Source organism: Etheostoma cragini, chromosome 2 (genome assembly GCF_013103735.1).
Source record: "Etheostoma cragini isolate CJK2018 chromosome 2, CSU_Ecrag_1.0, whole genome shotgun sequence".
Lineage (NCBI taxonomy): Eukaryota > Metazoa > Chordata > Actinopteri > Perciformes > Percidae > Etheostoma > Etheostoma cragini.
The window spans coordinates 14,165,677-14,183,028 of NC_048408.1; the positions used below are offsets into that span (position 1 = coordinate 14,165,677).

General features: G+C 39.2%; 2 protein-coding genes across 3 annotated transcripts; both read left to right on the forward strand.

Annotated features, from left to right (window-relative positions):
• The first annotated feature begins 601 nt into the window (after positions 1-601).
• Positions 602-4,877, forward strand: enam (enamelin). Its single transcript, XM_034883409.1, has 8 exons — positions 602-760; positions 1,183-1,247; positions 1,395-1,424; positions 1,589-1,651; positions 1,762-1,803; positions 2,431-2,454; positions 2,537-2,608; positions 4,398-4,877. Exons 2-8 carry the CDS (start codon positions 1,194-1,196, stop codon positions 4,875-4,877), a joined length of 765 nt encoding a protein of 254 aa, XP_034739300.1. The 5' UTR covers positions 602-760; positions 1,183-1,193.
• Positions 4,878-5,866: 989 nt separating this feature from the next.
• Positions 5,867-11,326, forward strand: cnga1a (cyclic nucleotide gated channel subunit alpha 1a). Of its 2 annotated transcripts, XM_034889704.1 has the most exons (10): positions 5,867-6,271; positions 7,003-7,119; positions 7,226-7,288; positions 7,396-7,437; positions 7,530-7,694; positions 7,783-7,887; positions 8,250-8,356; positions 8,954-9,564; positions 9,653-10,597; positions 10,819-11,326. In XM_034889704.1, the coding sequence occupies exons 2-9, from the start codon at positions 7,025-7,027 to the stop codon at positions 10,595-10,597; spliced, it is 2,133 nt and encodes a 710-aa protein (XP_034745595.1). In that variant the 5' UTR covers positions 5,867-6,271; positions 7,003-7,024; the 3' UTR covers positions 10,819-11,326. The 2 variants fall into 2 exon arrangements, with proteins under 2 accessions (XP_034745595.1, XP_034745587.1); XM_034889696.1 differs by having other exon boundaries at positions 9,653-11,326.
• The last annotated feature ends 6,026 nt before the right edge of the window (positions 11,327-17,352 follow it).

Here is a 17,352-nt window from a genome sequence, read left to right on the forward strand (position 1 = left end):
TTACCGTTGTTTGCAGATAAGTTAAAAACATAAGAGTCCTTAGTGAAGACACTTAACTCCTTTGTATATACAATTAACCCCTAGTTGCTCCAGAGGTGTGCAACCTCTGACATAAATAGCAAATTGTGAGTCGCGTTGAATAAAAGCATCAGCTAAAATGACATGACAATCCTGCAATGTTTAAAATTACTGTCAAACACGACTACACCAGCTATTTATCAGCCTTTTCTCTAATCTTGTCTTATTTTGTGCAATAATGGATAGTTTTACTTCTTTTGGCCTCAAAACATTTAATAAAGGAAACAGTCTAAGAAGTGGACCTGCTTTCAACCATGGACATCTGAAACGTGACAAGGGGCACCAACTACTAGATTTTTTATATTTAGAACCCTAAATGTATTACAGTGTTGAACCATATATAAAGGCAAACGAAGTGGCGTCTCAATCATTATTATTACATGCTTATGTCATGTCATGTCTATTTTTTGTTTTAGGGCAATAAAGAGAGACCAATGTGCTAAGCATACCTGCAAAGCATGTAATTACCTAACTATAAGAGGGGCCTAAACCCTACATGTCTTTTTTTTTAAAGAGTAAGGACATTTTCTTCAAACGCATAGCTCAGTGAAATTTGCTGCATGCGATTGGCTGTCTCAGGATCTTCCAGTACATAAATGGCATCCATGTTAGAGATGAAATAGATTTCTTTCTGTTCCCTGAGAAGACACATCTTAAGTTTCTCTCTGCACAAGGAAACAAGGTGAGCTGTATTGATATATGTCTACAATGTCAGTGTGAGAAAACAGAATTTTTCAAGTTTTAGCCCACAATGATTTTAGCTCTGTCAGGGATACATCTAGCCTGAGGACACATTAGCTCTTCTGTTTGTACATTACAGGTGAAGGTTGTTGACCTTTTATTAATTCAAATGAATTGTAGTGTATATTTATTGCTATATTTTGTAAACATTATCCATTCATTATTGTACTGTAGACCTTCCATTTGTGTCAAATTATTATTAATATTATGATTATTATGTGACACTGTAGATACATAGTCCTGCTGAAATAATAGGTCTGAAAGCCATGTTTTTATTTTTCAGAAATGGTTTCTCTTATTTAGTTAAAAGGAAATAAAGAAACAAAATCGAGGTTATATGTAACATAATGTGATTTTCTGTAGGAATACTCATTATGAATCTCTTGGTGTTAATGATGTGCCTGCTGGTCATTACCTTGGCTGCTCCTGTAAGTCTTCCCAAAACATAAAAAGATGTTAACTTGTCATTAAGTCTGCCAACAGATTCATTTTTCAAAGATTTTAAACACTGTTTTGCCTCAAAGAAAATGCATAGAGTCATTCTTGCTTCCTCTTTTCTCTTGCTTTGTGTGCAGGTTCCTGACAGTGAAAGCAATGAGGAAAAAGTAAGACTTTGGCTTTTATATGGTTTCTGTGTCTGTCTGCCATGGCATGTTATGCCATGTTTTTGTCATGTCATCAAATGTGTTGTATGATATGATGTCTGACAGTGAGTGGGTAATTGCCTTAATTGCATCATGTCTGGATATGTCTGGTATTTTTTCCACAGGTTGCAGCAGAAGCTAATGAGGCCCTGAGGTGGATGGAGATATACAGGCTTTACCAGCAGCAGGTAGTGGTGGTTATTTTTACATTAAAAAAAGTAAACCAAACGTTTAAATCATCATCAGTTCAGATAGTTTGGAATTAATAATTTAATAAAATTATTCATCTTTTTTTCAGGGTGTAGTTGGAAACCCCTTAATGCCTGCTGCTGACGCTCCTGTAAGTTTCCTGTCCTGTTAGACTCTAAAATTACTTATTGGTTTTAGATTTATGGGAAATTGTTAAAGTAGAATCGCTATAAATATGCAAGTACTTTTGATTGAAAAAAACCATACCTGAAAGCCTCCCACTCACCAACACCAGATCGATCACACACAAAATGGATGATCTGCAAAAACACACAGAACTGATGCTTAATGATTTTCACAAAAGCCTGGCTGAACACACTTATCAATAGCAAACAGCTAACAGATAGCAGCTAACAGCTAGCTCTAGCAGCTAACCGGGCAAGAAAGCTATCCACCAGCAAGAAGAAGACAGGGTATGTGAGTTGAAACAATGTCTGACTTAAAGACGCATCTTGATGTTACGTACGGGTACTGTTCATGTTGTACAGACATATTACTTGCATTGTATGTTTGTTAAGAGGCACAAAGGCACTCTAAAACTTGCGCCACTAACTGCCGTTTAAGCTCAGTGGAAGCTTGTAAACGTGAATTGGTGCAGGCAAAGAGTTGCCTGCACCAATTCATGTTGGGGGGTTTTCAGTCAAAAGTACTTGCATATTTATAGCAATTATTACTTAAGTTTGTGTGTTACTTATTTATGAGCTATTTATTTGTGTAGGCGGATCCAGCTGTGGCAGCAGCGGTAAGCTCTCAAACAGCACCACACAATCTAATCTGTCACAATTCCATTTGCTGTTTTAACTTAACGTGTTTTATTGATGCAGGTGGATGCTACACCAGACCAGCCAGCTGATGTTGCCCCTCCAGCTCCCGTGGCATCAGAGGAAGAGACAGAGGTGAGCAGACATCTTCATACCCAAACGTAACTGAAATGTTGTTTGTTAAAAGTGTATGTATACTATATATGTATATGTATGTGTAAAAGTATGAGACTAGCTTGCCCCTCACTCCTCCTCATCCCGTCCCCTCCCTTCTGTGCTTTCAAGCACTTACCCCCCCAACCCCACCCCCAAATGCTTCTTATCATCTATTGTCTGGAAGGCTGGAACAGTGTTTGTGTATGCTTCGTGGTGCAGGTGGGCACAGTTTGTTTTTGTTGCCATTTGTAGACCCTGGGCTGTCTACAGACATCAAGTTTTTTTACAGTGTGTTCTGGGGACAGGCAGATGTTTACTGTATGTGATAACAAATGTATAGCCTGCAACATTTGTGACATCGCTAAGAGCACCTTTAACAGAAATAAACTATAAATGTAGATCTCTATTTGATATAAATGGAACTACAGGTACTCCAACAGAAGGGGCCAAACAAAAAAGTACATTATGATTTGCAATGCATGGACAACAAAAACACTTGCCATTAAACATACGCTGAGTTGAAATTGTAAATTGTAAAAACGTACATGCAGTAAAGGAGCATCCACAAAAGTAAACAGGTGCAATTTTTCTGCACTTAATCTGCAATTTTTTTGAATGTCACAAACGTGTTTATTTGACATTAAGTAGAAAACATATGATTAAACATAGAGATATGTAACTTATACAAGCCTTCAGGGTGGCCTACCATTAAAATAATAAACAACAAACAATCCTTCTAGAAAGTAAGAAATTGACCTAAGAAACCAAAAATGGCCAAAAGAATGACAAAAGACTTGCCTCCCTAACTAATTAAAAAGGAGAAAACAAGATTAACACACCTGGCAGCCCCACTTATTATTCAAAAGAATAGGTACCTAATCTAACACAAAGGTTGAACAAAGGAAAAGTGTGGCCACTTGGGAGATGAGGAGGATGAGGAACACACGCTGCTCGCAGACGGCCGCCATCTTGGATCCTTAAATATCAGATGGTTCCCCAACTGCAGCCAACCACGGGTTGGAGATGAATGCTTCCACAAACTGTCCCCCGGCTATCACACACCTGTATTTGCATGTGAAAAAAATTAAACACAGGACACACACACGCACACACAAAAGAACAAAGAGACAAATATGACCTCAGTTATAACATGGGAGCTCTGACGGAAGAACACCTGCAGTTTGCTTGTTTTCCCAAATCAAACTCAGGAAAAGGCATCACTCCAGTGGTGATAAAAACCTGCTGAGTCACCTCATGTGTTGATCATTTCATCAATACTAAGACAAACACAATCATATCTACCAGCATGCTAAATACCAAGACCCTGAAACCGAAGCAGCAGAATGGAATTCAGCCATAATTAATTAATGAAACCTGTGTTTTTTTCCCTGTTGATTCTGTGTGCTCAGACACCCTCTGCTTGTTAGGACAATAGTTCAAAGTAAAATTCAGTACAATGACCTATATGAGATGAAACCTTTCCACTTGAGTGTTTCAGTTTTTGTTTGGGGAAAGTCATTATTTTCATTCATGTATATTTGACATATGATCTGCAAGGTTCACTCCAAAAAAGGTGTTATAGGTAGGTGAGTATAGTACTTGTAATTTTCTCCCACTTAACAAAGCTCCTCCAGAGCCACAAATGAAATAATAGCCTTTCTCACAGACTGTACTCCATGGCTAGTAAACTGGCCTTGTTGATTCATGGATAACCTAAAGTATCTGGACTGTATCTACATCTCTAAATCACTTCATTTCCTTGTCACAGGATGACAATCCTGCCCCCAAAGCTGCATCACCTGGTGCTCCTGCTTCCCCCCTAAACTCTGATGAGGAAGAGGAGGCAGAGGAGGCGGTAGCAGCTGAGGCGGAAGCGGCAGAGCCTGCAGCCGCAGTTGAGCCAGTCGATGCTGCACCAGTCGATGCTGCACCAGGTGATGCTGCACCAGTTAATGCTGCAGTTGTGGATGTGCCTCCTGCTGATGTGGTTCCTGTTGATTTGGTTCCTGTTGATGTGGTTCCTGTTGATGTGGTTCCTGTTGATGTGGTTCCTGTTGATGTGGTTCCTGTTGACGTTGCCACTGCAGCTCCTGAGGTGGCTGTTGACGGCGTGGCCCCTGCCGCAGCCGATGCTGCTCCTGATGCTGCTCCTGATGCTGCTCCTGATGCCGCTTTTGATGCCGGTGCTGCCCCACTGGCAGCTGAGATTGACAAAACTGGCGTGGCACCGGATCTTGCTGCAGTGTAGTTGTATTCCTCTTATTCTCAGCCTAAGTGCTTTCTACAAGCAATGGGATGTGTATGCAGTTCAAAAAGCTGTGGCAGATTGAATTAAGATAGAAAAAAAACTATAGTGTGTTTTTATTTCAGAATTGGACAATTAAAATTGTTGTTGTGTTCCTATTCCTGTCTTTAATTAAAAGACTGTAATTCTGTACTTCAAATTCCGTTTGTTTGTTTGATTTGTCATGAGTGTGTGCAAAATAAAAATATATATCTTTCAGGGACTTTGTATTAGCCTTTTACACAGATCCCATTTTGACTACTCACAGTAGGAAAAGCACGTCTACACTAACAACAACATTCATTGCGGTTGTGTCCTATTCATGTGTCCCAGTGCAAAATACCAGGACCCTGAAACTGAAGAGTTAGCTAAATGGAATTAAGCCATCATTCATTTCATTAGTCACACCTGTGCTTTTTTCTACTTTGACATGTTATGTCTGTGGTGAGAAAGGCCTGTACTGTAAATATATAAATACTATAACTAAAGACAAAAATGTCAGTAGCTGGTGACAAGTCCATTATTTGCCTTTCTTTCAAGTGTTCCCATCATTGAAAAAAACAAAGCTGTAAAACACTATGAGAATTCACAATTGTTTTAACATAATTCAATTTAAAATCTAACTTCCAGAGACTAAAAAAAATAAACTCCTCAGTTTATACTGTACAAGGGCAGAGAATCTGTGTTGTCATAAAACTGCAAGCACACCATCAGCCAACAGGGAGTGCCACTTAACCACAGGGGAGGATCTCCTGCTTTTAGGACGCAGCACTCAACGCTGAGAGAGGTTTAGGTTTCATCTACTAGGACTCTTATTTTCTATAAAAGGAACCAGCCCCACCTGATTTGAAATCTGTAATACCCGGCATGGTTTAATAGGATCAGAGGTGGATCTAGCTGAGAGTGCTGACTGTGTGTGTGTGTGTGTGTGTGTGTGTGTGTGTGTGTGTGATCCTCTGTTGTTCCACAAATCGTCAGGAAAATAATAGCCTTTCGCAGATTAAAAAAAAAACATTATGTCGACACAAACTGTTCAACAGTATAACAACAGGTTGTCAAAAGTTCACTTAAACAAATCTCCTCACACACTGTAGTGGGCAAATAACGAGGATGAGAGACTTTGTCTCTCCTCGTCCCAGCGAACTGTAATCCACAAATCCTTATCGAGGGCACTAAGACTCTGACACAGTTAGTTAGTCTGAATGCTTATAGATAAAACTTGTGTTGCTTTATTATTTTTATTAGCATTGAATTATCAATCAAATAAATCTGCGTCTGCTGTGAGAGGCCAACCACCTGATCGTAAAAACAAGGATCAAAGGAAAATGGAATTTACATTACATTAACAAGTGGAAAAGGTAAGTTAAGCATGAAACTGAATTGTTTCACACTGCAAATGATTTCTGGTTATTTTCATTGGTTTGCAGTATTTAAATAGGTGTGATGTAGACTATATTTTGCTAATTTATTTTCTTTTGTATCACCATTAAATGACAGTGGTTCTAAGCTAGTGACTTGAAAAACTGTTCTCCTTTCTGCTCTCTTTAGCGAGCAGACATTTGTTATAGTATGATTGTATGAGAGGTTGTGAGAACAGACCTTTCACTGTTATGCAACTGGAAACACAATTTTGGTGCTTGTGTCATCTATTCTTACCTTTCTGACTCAAAACATGCAGCAACACCATGGAGACTGTGAGAGGTATCTAGGGATGTATCTTTGCAGATTACTTTTCTTGATTTCTTGTTTACATAAAAAATAGGAAAAAGCTCTCCATTTCAGATCAAGATAATGTCTTCATATGTCTTGTTTGGTCCATCAGTTTAAAATGTATTCAGTTTACCATCTAAGAATTAGAAAACCACCAAATATTCACATTTGAGAGGCTGGTAATGGTAGCAATTTTCTTTAGCTATTGCCATTTTTTTACTTTAAAAATACATAAATAATAATCAGGCTATTGTGAGACTTTGACTCATTTTCTGTCTATGGTATAATCAAATGATGAAGTAATAGTTTTAGCTGTACAGTAGAGACCAATTTTGTATGTAATAGTACTTAACCTCTTAATGTGTGATGTCTTTTCCAGGGTAAACTGCAGATCTGCTGCTATGGATTCTTCAACCACCCTCCCCCCCCACACTGTGCCACTTCACACTGTACCACAACTCTCCACAGACAGTGATGAGTCCAGCGAGGATGACCGGTCAGCAAAAGACTCATCTCAAATTATTCATAGCTCTTACAATACATTAATGAAAAGAGTAAGACAGTTAATTAACTTTATGTGTAACATGCTGTGTTGCTTCCAGAAGTGCGCCTGAATCAAATCATCATTGTCTGCTCAATGTAAATAACAGCAATAACAATGAAGAGTAAGTACAATTGTGGAGTCACAAAGCTATGAAGCCATTGGAAAATAGTTTCTCTTTGAAGAACAAGTAATTTCAATAATTACATGTGTTAATTAATCCTTTTCCAGGAAGAAAAAGAAAAAAAGGAAAAAGGAGAAGGAGAAGAAAGAGTAATTTTGTTTATTACAAATCTTTCAGTAAATTTTGCTGTAAATGAATATTTGATGCTCAGTGTTCTCCAATGTATTGATGTGTGTTACAGAAACAAGAAGAAGGAGAAGAAGGAAAAGGAAGCAAAGGAGGCAAAAGAAAAAGAAGACAAGGAAAAGGAGAAGGAAAAAGAAAAAGAAGAGAAGGAAAAAGAAAAAGAAAAAGAAAAAGAAAAAGAAAAAGAAAAAGAAAAAGAAAATGTAAAGGACAAAGATAAGTAAGTGCATCATTCAGAGTAACTTCCTCAAGGCATCTATTTCTACTTTTAGATATTTAAGTTACACTTTCCATCTCTCTTTTCACAGACCTGAAGAAATATTTGTCATTAATCCGGCTGGGAATTTGTATTACAACTGGCTGTTCATCATCACACTACCAGTCATGTACAACTGGACCATGATCATAGCCAGGTGACCTTTTTTAAACACATTTCCCTGCAGGGCAAATGGGCATATTGTTCCAACCAAATCCATCAAGTGCTATCCTTATCTCTGTAGCTGTTTTAAAATAGTTATTGTTACAATTTTAGCAGCGGGTTGACTTTGTGCAGAAAATAGCCTTTTTTTTCAAAAGCTGGTGGCAGGTTCTTTAATTTAATTTGAATACACTGGATAAATAAATGCTTTAGCTTGAGACTAGGGAGCTTAACACCACATCAGCTGGAGCAGCAGCACAATACATCATGTGTTATATGTATTTTGTTGTGGGAAGGTGCTCAACACTATTAAATTACAAAACACACTCATCGCTGATGGTCTTCTCCTACAAACAGGGCTTGCTTTGAGGAGCTGCAGCATGACTACATCATGTACTGGGTTATTCTGGACTACACTTCAGACTTAATCTATCTGGCTGATATGTTCTTCAGGACTCGAACAGGTGAATGCTGAGCCGCCCAATCAAAATCTGTTAGAGGGAAATAGCACATTGTTTTCCAAGTCTGTTCTTAAAACAACACTCACATACCCACATGTATTGTACACCAATGAAAATAAGAACAGCTACTATTGATACTGCACGTGGAAAGATCCCTTGCTTATGCAATGGAACATTACTGGTAACCCCTCACATGTCCTACACTCTCAATATGAGAAGTTTCCATCAGGTCAATGTTATAGGGTCCCAATTTAGCATAAAAGATACCTCAGCAGATATAAAACCTAATTCATCCCTATATTAGTACATCTTCTAAACTCAAGCCATAAGGTTTAAAGGGGGTGGGGGGGGGGGTTGAAATGTATTTGCACAATGTATTGTATGTACTTTGTGTTTTTTTCTGTTGTATAATTAATTTCACTTGGCAGCCTTTTGTACAAGACAAAAGAAATCAAAATTGAAATGGTGTGTATCAAGGGGCAATTATTGCAATAATGTTTTTGATTTCATTCTAACCTTCCTCTAGAACTTTCACAGGAACTTGTGAAGAAAAACCTTGTACATATTGTGTCTTTAAACGGTCTACCTTTTTGAATGCAGGTTACTTGGAGCAAGGCCTGATGATAAAAGATAAGAAGCTGCTGGTTGATCGCTACATCGCCACCTTCCAGTTTCGTCTCGATTTTATCTCCATGCTGCCCACTGACTTCCTCTATTTCTTCCTCGGCCTCGACTACCCAGAGATTCGCATCAACAGGCTGCTGAGAATCGGCCGCATGATGGAGTTCTTCACAAGGACAGAGACTAAAACCAACTACCCCAACATCTTCCGTATTGGTAATTTGATCATGTACATCCTCATTATCATCCACTGGAACGCTTGCTTCTACTTCTCCTTCTCCAAATACATCGGTTTTGGTGCTGACGACTGGGTTTACCCGGCTTTGGATGATCCTGATGAGCCTGCGTTTGGGGAGTTTGGCAGGAAGTATTCATTCAGCCTCTACTGGTCAACACTGACCCTGACTACCATCGGAGAAACTCCACCTCCGGCCCTGGACTCAGAATTTTTCTTCCACGTGATTGACTTTTTAGTAGGGGTCTTGATCTTTGCCACCATTGTAGGGAACATTGCCACCATGATCTCCAATATGAATGCTGCCCAAGCTCAGTTTCAGTCCCGTATTGACAACATCAAGCAGTACATGCAGGTTGGTGGACCTCTTTTTTCAATTAAGAGAGCAAAAAATCTATTCTTTGATTAAATCTTGAATGTTTGTGTTTTCCTTTCATTTGCAGGTCCGAAAGGTCAGCAAGGACCTTGAGTTGCGAGTCATCAAGTGGTTTGAGTATCTGTGGAATAGTGGCAGGGCTCAGGATGAAAGAGAGGTGATGAGGTATCTTCCAGACAAGCTAAAGGCTGAGATCGGTATCCAGGTCCACATGGAGACTCTCAAGAAAGTTCGCATTTTTGCAGACTGCGAGGCAGGCCTGCTGATCGAGCTGGTGCTCAAGCTGCAAGCACAGGTTTTCAGTCCAGGAGACTATATCTGCAAAAAGGGCGATATTGGCCGGGAGATGTACATCATCAAAGATGGAAAACTTGCAGTTGTTGCTGATGATGGTGTCACACAGTTTGTTGTGTTGGGAAGCGGCAGCTACTTTGGTGAGATCAGTATTCTTAATATTAAAGGCAGCAAAGCTGGCAATCGGCGAACAGCCAACATCCGTAGCATTGGATACTCAGACCTCTTCTGCCTGTCCAAGGATGACCTGATGGAGTCACTGTTAGAGTATCCGGATGCCAAAGGCATGCTGGAGGAGAAAGGGAGGGAGATCCTGATGAAAGATGGTTTGATAGATTTGGACCCAGCTAACATCATACCCGAGGCCAAGGAGTTGGAGGAGAAGGTTAACAAATTGTACAGCACGTTGGAGCTAATGCAATTTAAGCTGAAGAAGGTTCTGGGAAATTACAAGAACACTGACAAGGCTCTGAGACATCGCATCGCAGATCTGGAACACCTAACAGGTGAAGAGGTGGAAGACGAGGATGAGGAAGAAGAAGAGGGAAAGAAGGAAGACAAAACAGTGGAAGGGGAGAAAAAGGAAGAAGTGCAAAAAGGCAAGGAAATAAAGGAAGTTGTAGAAGGTGAAAAGGAAATGAAGGAAGAGGAAAAAGACGAGGAAGCAAAAGATGAAGAAGAAAAAAGTAAAGCGTTAACAGAAGAGGAGGAAAAATAAACCCATAGTTTCTGTAAAGTAAGCACTTTTCTAATTAGCCACAATCTAATCTTTCTCACAAATGTATCTTTATTCACTTTCTTACTGGACGTGCTACAAAAATGACTCAGATAATTAAAAACTGCAAAAGACACAAAATAACTGGAGCTGAAATACTATATAGAACTTGTCTTAAAAAAAGTATTGCCATTGTATACAATTGACAACAGGGTAGGGGGCAACTTGGAGAAGTTGTTGAAAAGACTGTCACAATGGTCTAATCCATGGGTTCCAACCTTTGACATAAATCTATGTCTGCTTGTGATCCATCTCTAAAGGTTGGACATAAATTGTGAGCAGTTCAAGTGAGTGAGTTTTTCTGAGATTGTTGTTGGAATGGATTTTAAGATTACTGAAGAGGTGAACGATTCCAGTATTTGAAAGGAAAAAGAAAAATCCGACAAAACAACAACGTACTTTTGTATAGAATTATCTGCATGGTGCCTGGTGAATTTTTCTTTGTGGTCTACCCATTGAGGTTTGCCAACCCCAAGGTTGGGCACCGCTGGTCTAAACCTTTGGTTACAAACTGTTTTTTGAATGAAACACTCACTGTCAGTCTAGAGAGGAAATCACTTGTTGGTGGAATTGCAAACTTGCTTCTGAAACATGACAAGCAGCCCAAACAAGACATTGTCTGGTTTTTGGTTTTGAGCACATACCTGTGACAATAAAACATCTGGATCTTAACTTGAAAAGTGTTTGTACTTCTAGGCAAAGGTTTTCATCCAGCGGAGAAACAAAAACATCTGCTTATGTTGGAGAATACCATTCAAAAGTGTGAATGTGTGTCTTGTGTGTATGGCACAAGAAGCAAAAGAAAAATCAATATTCGCATCAAAATCCCACAAATCTTCCCCACTCGTCAGGGCTTTACATGTACACACATTACCACACTTGTCAATGTACACACATTACCACACTTGTCAATGCATAATCATGAACGTGTCCGTAAGATATTGTACGAAAATGATGCACACCAAAATGTATGATATTGTACAAAATTCCGCCGTCTGGTCACGTGCAGCAGGTGGTACCGTAATGGCAGCTGGCTACGAATTCCATGACGCAGAGTGGCAGTTGCTAGGTGTTTAAGCCGCTACAGAGCTTTGCTACGCATGCTGCAGATCAGTTATGTGTAGGTAGTAGATGTATTTAGCCGGAAATGGGTGACTGAGCTGGGTTCAGAGCACCACAAGCTCTTGCTCATATCTGTTAAATTTAGTCCACAAAATATGAACATTTTGCCGCACCAACAATTAAGATTAGGGAACGAAACAACTAATTAAGATTAGGAAAAAGATTGTGGTTTGGATTTAAACACTTCCAAGAAAAACACTTTTCCTGGGTAAAACTCTATAGTTTCCAAATTTGCGAACAAAGATTTTCTATACAAAATGGATTGCGCCGTCTACCAACAAATGATCAATATTGCACAAGTTGTAATAGTGCTCATGTGCCAGCTGATAGCAACATATCAAGCTATAATAAGAAAACAACAACTTTATCAACACAATGCTGTGATGATGCAGATGCAGCTTGCGTCGATGCAGCTTGCCTTGATTTTCCCTCTGGCACCGCTGCCAAACAACTCTTTTTTTAGACATGTCTCGCTGTTTAAATACCTTTCATTTGATCCGGAAGAAGTCCTCCTTGGTTGGCCATTTCCTTTGCAGGTTCTTGATGAATTAACTTTAAAAGGGATGCAACTATAAAAAGACCTAAATCTTAGGCAAATAACATTTCCATCAACATTTATCGTATAAGCAGTATATCAATCAATATAAAATCCAATGAGGCCGAACGTATTTCCTTTGAGTCAATATTCATGAAATTCCATCAAATTTTGTTGTTTTCAAAAGGCATTTTTCATTCAATATCACTTAATTTGGATAAAAATGTGTGGATGGAAACATAGCTAATGCTTCCTGTAGTCAGGTGTGTTTAGCACTCTGCAATGCAGCAGAGCAGCAAACTGTAGACGCGTGCAGTGTTTTTATCACAGAACTAGACTGTGGTCAAGCTCGCTGTCTCAAGTTGGAGACAGACGCCAGTAGAGCAGAGCGAAGTCTCGGTGAGCAGAGCAGATTCAGAAACGTCTCTCACGAAACAGTGTCTGATAATTTAAATGAAATGAGCGGGTTTGACCATGGACATGCAAGAAATATGCACTAGTCCAGGAAACAGGACCTTATTCCTGTATTTACTTTATTGCTCCCGCCCCCAGAACCATCCAACCAATAAGAGGAGTGTACGATCTTGCGTGATTTGTAATGGTGTATTTTGGTAAGCTTGGATTTTTCAAGGTGTGAAACCAAACCAAACCAAACCAACAGTGGACAAATCTCTCCAAGTTTACAAACTCACCTACTGATTTGGACCAAAACAAACAAACTACAGGTGTGAAAATGCCCTTAAAGCCAGATGTCTAAAGGAACACAAACACCACTTACTCTCTCCTCTTAATAAGAGTTTGAAAGCAGCTACACATGTGATTATTGATCTGTTGGGAATGTCTCTCAGGACTGATGACTAGGTGCATAGCACAAAAACAGAGTCACATTTATAAGATCTAAAGCATTAATCAAATCATTGACAGAGACTAAAAAAAGAAGAAATTTCCACATATTAATGATATCTGGCACGGCTGAATACCTAAGAGGTGCTGATTAATTGTTGCCATTCTTAGGGGAGCTGTGTGCTGCTTGTCTGCTTTTGTCATTTTTTTTGTCTTTATAATTGTCAATGTGGAGCATTGTGGGAGAAGAACAATGTATTTGCATTAATAATGAAGAGATAGTAGATGGTTACTGCACATGGTAGCAACGTGTAGCAATGTATTTCTCAAACAGGAGAAAATAGTGTGATTTTTGCTTTATATTTTATATGTTATATTTTTGTTCAAACTATTTTCAGCTGCAGATTGACACTTCTGGTTCTCTACTGAGTATTTACAACTGCATGGCAGTGTACTGTATGTGGGATTGACTCAAAATAAACTTCAGTTCATATTGAAGAGACATGACATCCACTGCAACAGCGTGGCTCATTTAATTTTAATAGACAACAATGGAGGGCTATGCCACAAATAAATGAGTGATATGTATTGGCTATACGGCGAGTGTTGGTTAGTTACAGATTTAGTTTATTGTCATACAGGCATGTTTAAAACATGAAGTAACACAACGTGTTTCTTAGACTCAGCAGCGTATACAATAAATAACAAATGTCTTAGCTAGAATGACAATAACAAAACCTATAATAAGTCTCTCCAGGATTTCACAGCCTTATTTTTAGATTGCCGTGGCCCTAAATTACTGATTTTGTGGGAGCTTTTGTAAAGAATTATGATAAAAGTTGCAATATCTTTTGTATGTATGTTCCAATGAAATTGCGGGAAACAGAGAAAATGCAAAATAATAGAAAAGGTTTTTTGTATAGTTCTTTAAAAAGAAAAATGAAAGTTGTTTTGGGAAGAATACAAATTAATTTTCCCAGTAACCTTGCCAAAAAGGTTAAGGATTCTGCAAATGTTGGTATAACATAAAAATGGCTGGTGGATTAAAGACAAAAATCATTAATTGAATGAATCAAATGTGAACATATGTTTCAGTGGTTTGCAGATCGTTACATTGTTAGTTAATTTCTTAACATTATGGTTTCAAGCACATTGTACATATTGAACTTTAACTTATCGTTGCACTTACAACGTGCGTAGCTGTCCTCAATATAGGTCGTCCTATCCGTCTCATCTCTGTTTATTTCTGCCTCCAACATGTGTGTTGATGTGTGTGCGCGTCGGTTGCTTGGGGCACTCAACAGCACCGCTGCTGGGAATGTTTGACTGCACGGAAAACTCCGGTTATTGGCCAAATTTGTGGAGTCTTACCAAAGTGATTAGTTGAATTTGCGTGAATTGGAACAATTGCAACATTGCAAAATCCTGGAGGGACTGTGTAATAAATAGAGCACAGTTAAAAACTGGGCAGCAGTTCCTTTGGGAAGAAGCTGCACTTCTTGAATAGGTTTATAGTTTGTGTGCCGGGTGGGTGGGATCCTTCAATATCTTCAATATCCTTCAATACCTGAAGCTCTGCTTCTGCACCTGCTGATGTAAATGACAGTCCAACAACCACTCTGTCACCCGGAAACTTTATTTTGCAATTGCTCGGGTACCTTGCAGTGCAATCCTATGTAAGAAGTGTGCACAGCAGGGGGCTCAGCACACATCCCAGTGTTGAGTGTGATGGTGGAAGATGAGACGCCATGGATCTAACAAACTGTGGCCTGTTTGTCAAAAAGTCCAGGATCCAGTTGCACAGAGAGGGTTTTAGTCCCAAAGTCCAGCAGTTTGTTGACTAAAGTATGCGGAGTGATCATATTAAAAGCAGATCTAGTCCAGGAGGAACAGCCCGGTAAAATAATCCCTGCTCTCCAGGTGGGTGAGAGCAGAGTGGACAACAGTTGCGTCAGATACAGCCCATTTGTCCTATAAACATACTGATGGGGTCCACCACATTGATGTTGACAGTGTCCTTAAAATGGGCCAGAACCAGTCGTTAGAAGCATTGCATGACTATTGGGTTGAGGGCCACCTGACTGTCTTTTTCTGTCCTGTTGTTCGAGCCATAAAGGTGGACAGCTAAACAGAAGAGGTTTTCTGTGTGCTAGCCAGCATTAGTTATATGTATAGAATATATATATATATAATTACTATAAAAAACTACACAAAGTTATAGATTAAATGTTGGGTACAGTATACAATTATTGAAACTATTTACATCTCAAACAGCTGCAACATTAAAATGCTGCTGATATCTCAATGAATCAGTAATAACTAACCAGTAATATTTCATCAATTATTATTATTATTATTATTACTGCTGACTATCTTTTGGTTTTAAGATTCTTAGGATCATATTGTCCTTCTGGTCCTTAAAACCCCAGAGCAACAAATAATAAACTGGTAATCATTAAAAAAGAGCAACAACACTCATTTAATGGAGCTGTGTTGACAAAATCTGCCACTACCCTGCCCAGTCCTCTCCCCCAGCTCTCATAGGTCATGACACACTAATGCTGCATGTGGGGAATACAAGCATCAATGTGATGTGATGAAAGCTGGGCCGGCGGCAGCAATAAGCTGGGGTGGGCTCTGCCTACCCAAACGTGCATCTTGCGCACCCAGTCAAAAGTTAAGAAAATGTATTCAGCCAATGGAAAAATAGCACAGAAAATACCAGTTCCATTTATAACTTCTGATTGGGTGGCCAGCCTAAAGCCTGCCTCCAAATTCGCCTACTGCCCCGTCTTCTCATCGTTAAATTGCTCTGAATCAGACCTGTCACTTTTTTCCCACTGTCACTACCTGATGTGAGTCAAGTGTAGATGTAAGTTGTTCATGCGTCACTTTACGAAAAGTAGCCAACAAGATGCTAACGAGAGACTTCTGTAATGTCAATACTATAAAAATGGTCCTACGTAACAAAATTTGTTCATTGCTGGCTACAAGTTAGCAATCAAACACAACAAAGGCTGTCACTTGAATGGCGTTTTGAGCTAACGTTAGCAATAAAACAATCATAGATAGCTAAAACTAGCTTATTTCCATTTTTATTTTATTGTTTATAATGAGAAAAGCTTATTATTTTTTTGATTTCACATATTTCAGTATGACACGTTATAACGTAAACCATTTAAATCTGAGCCTGCACAACTCATATTTGCTCTTGACTCACATTGGGCAGTGACACCCGCTCTCTCTGTAAAAATGGAGATAAGCAGCGCGGGTTCCGCATTTAGTGTAGCAGCTCCAGTCAATTACAATCGACACGCTTCTGTGTGTGTGTGGGTGTGTGTCTGCCGCAGACGTGTCATGCTGCCTCATTGCTTCTGCCATAGTTTCCACCTCTGAAGCAGAACAGCATTCAGTCACTTCCCTAAACTTTGTCTTATCCAGAGACCCTGGCTGGGATCTCTTTGTCCTTCAGATGGTGTGGATGAGATACTGCCATTTGAGCAGAGCAACAACGCAATGCACAGCAGACCATAGGGCAGGTGGATTTTTTTTTAAATATTGTGATTTTATTCTCAAAGTATTATAATTTTTTCTCAAAATAAGATGGGATGAGCTACACTTTGAATGTGCACAAAGTTTTTAACATGAGCAGAACACTTGTTCAAACACATCTGAGCTATTACAATCCAGGGGGTTATTAACTAATTAAAATGAATTAATGTATCATTCACATGAATAAGTGCCACATGCATATTTAAAGATGCTACTTCATCAACAAAAGACAAAAATCAGGGAGGACTAAATCATAGGCCTACATGTGTGTTGACTCAGCAGAGATATCAGTAAATAAGAAAAGGTCATTTACAGGAGAAAAAATATTTGGAAAAAAAATGATATCCCTCCATACATATCTTGAAATAAATTGTTTGCCTTTGGTTTGCCAGGCCTGCTGGGATTAAGTCAAAGGTTACCACCATGTGACCAGGGTGTGACAAGCTGGCACCCAAAGGGGAGCTACTGCAAATCTCTAACCTCCGTGCTACCAACCACCTAAGTTGCATACCCATTTTTTCTACCAGCCCACCTAATTTAGCAGGCTAGAACTGGCAATGGGTGAAAGTGACCTCCACTGATTTCATTAGGGGGGAAACACTGCATTAATTGAAGGAAGGAGAACCACATTACCTTCTCTGTATGC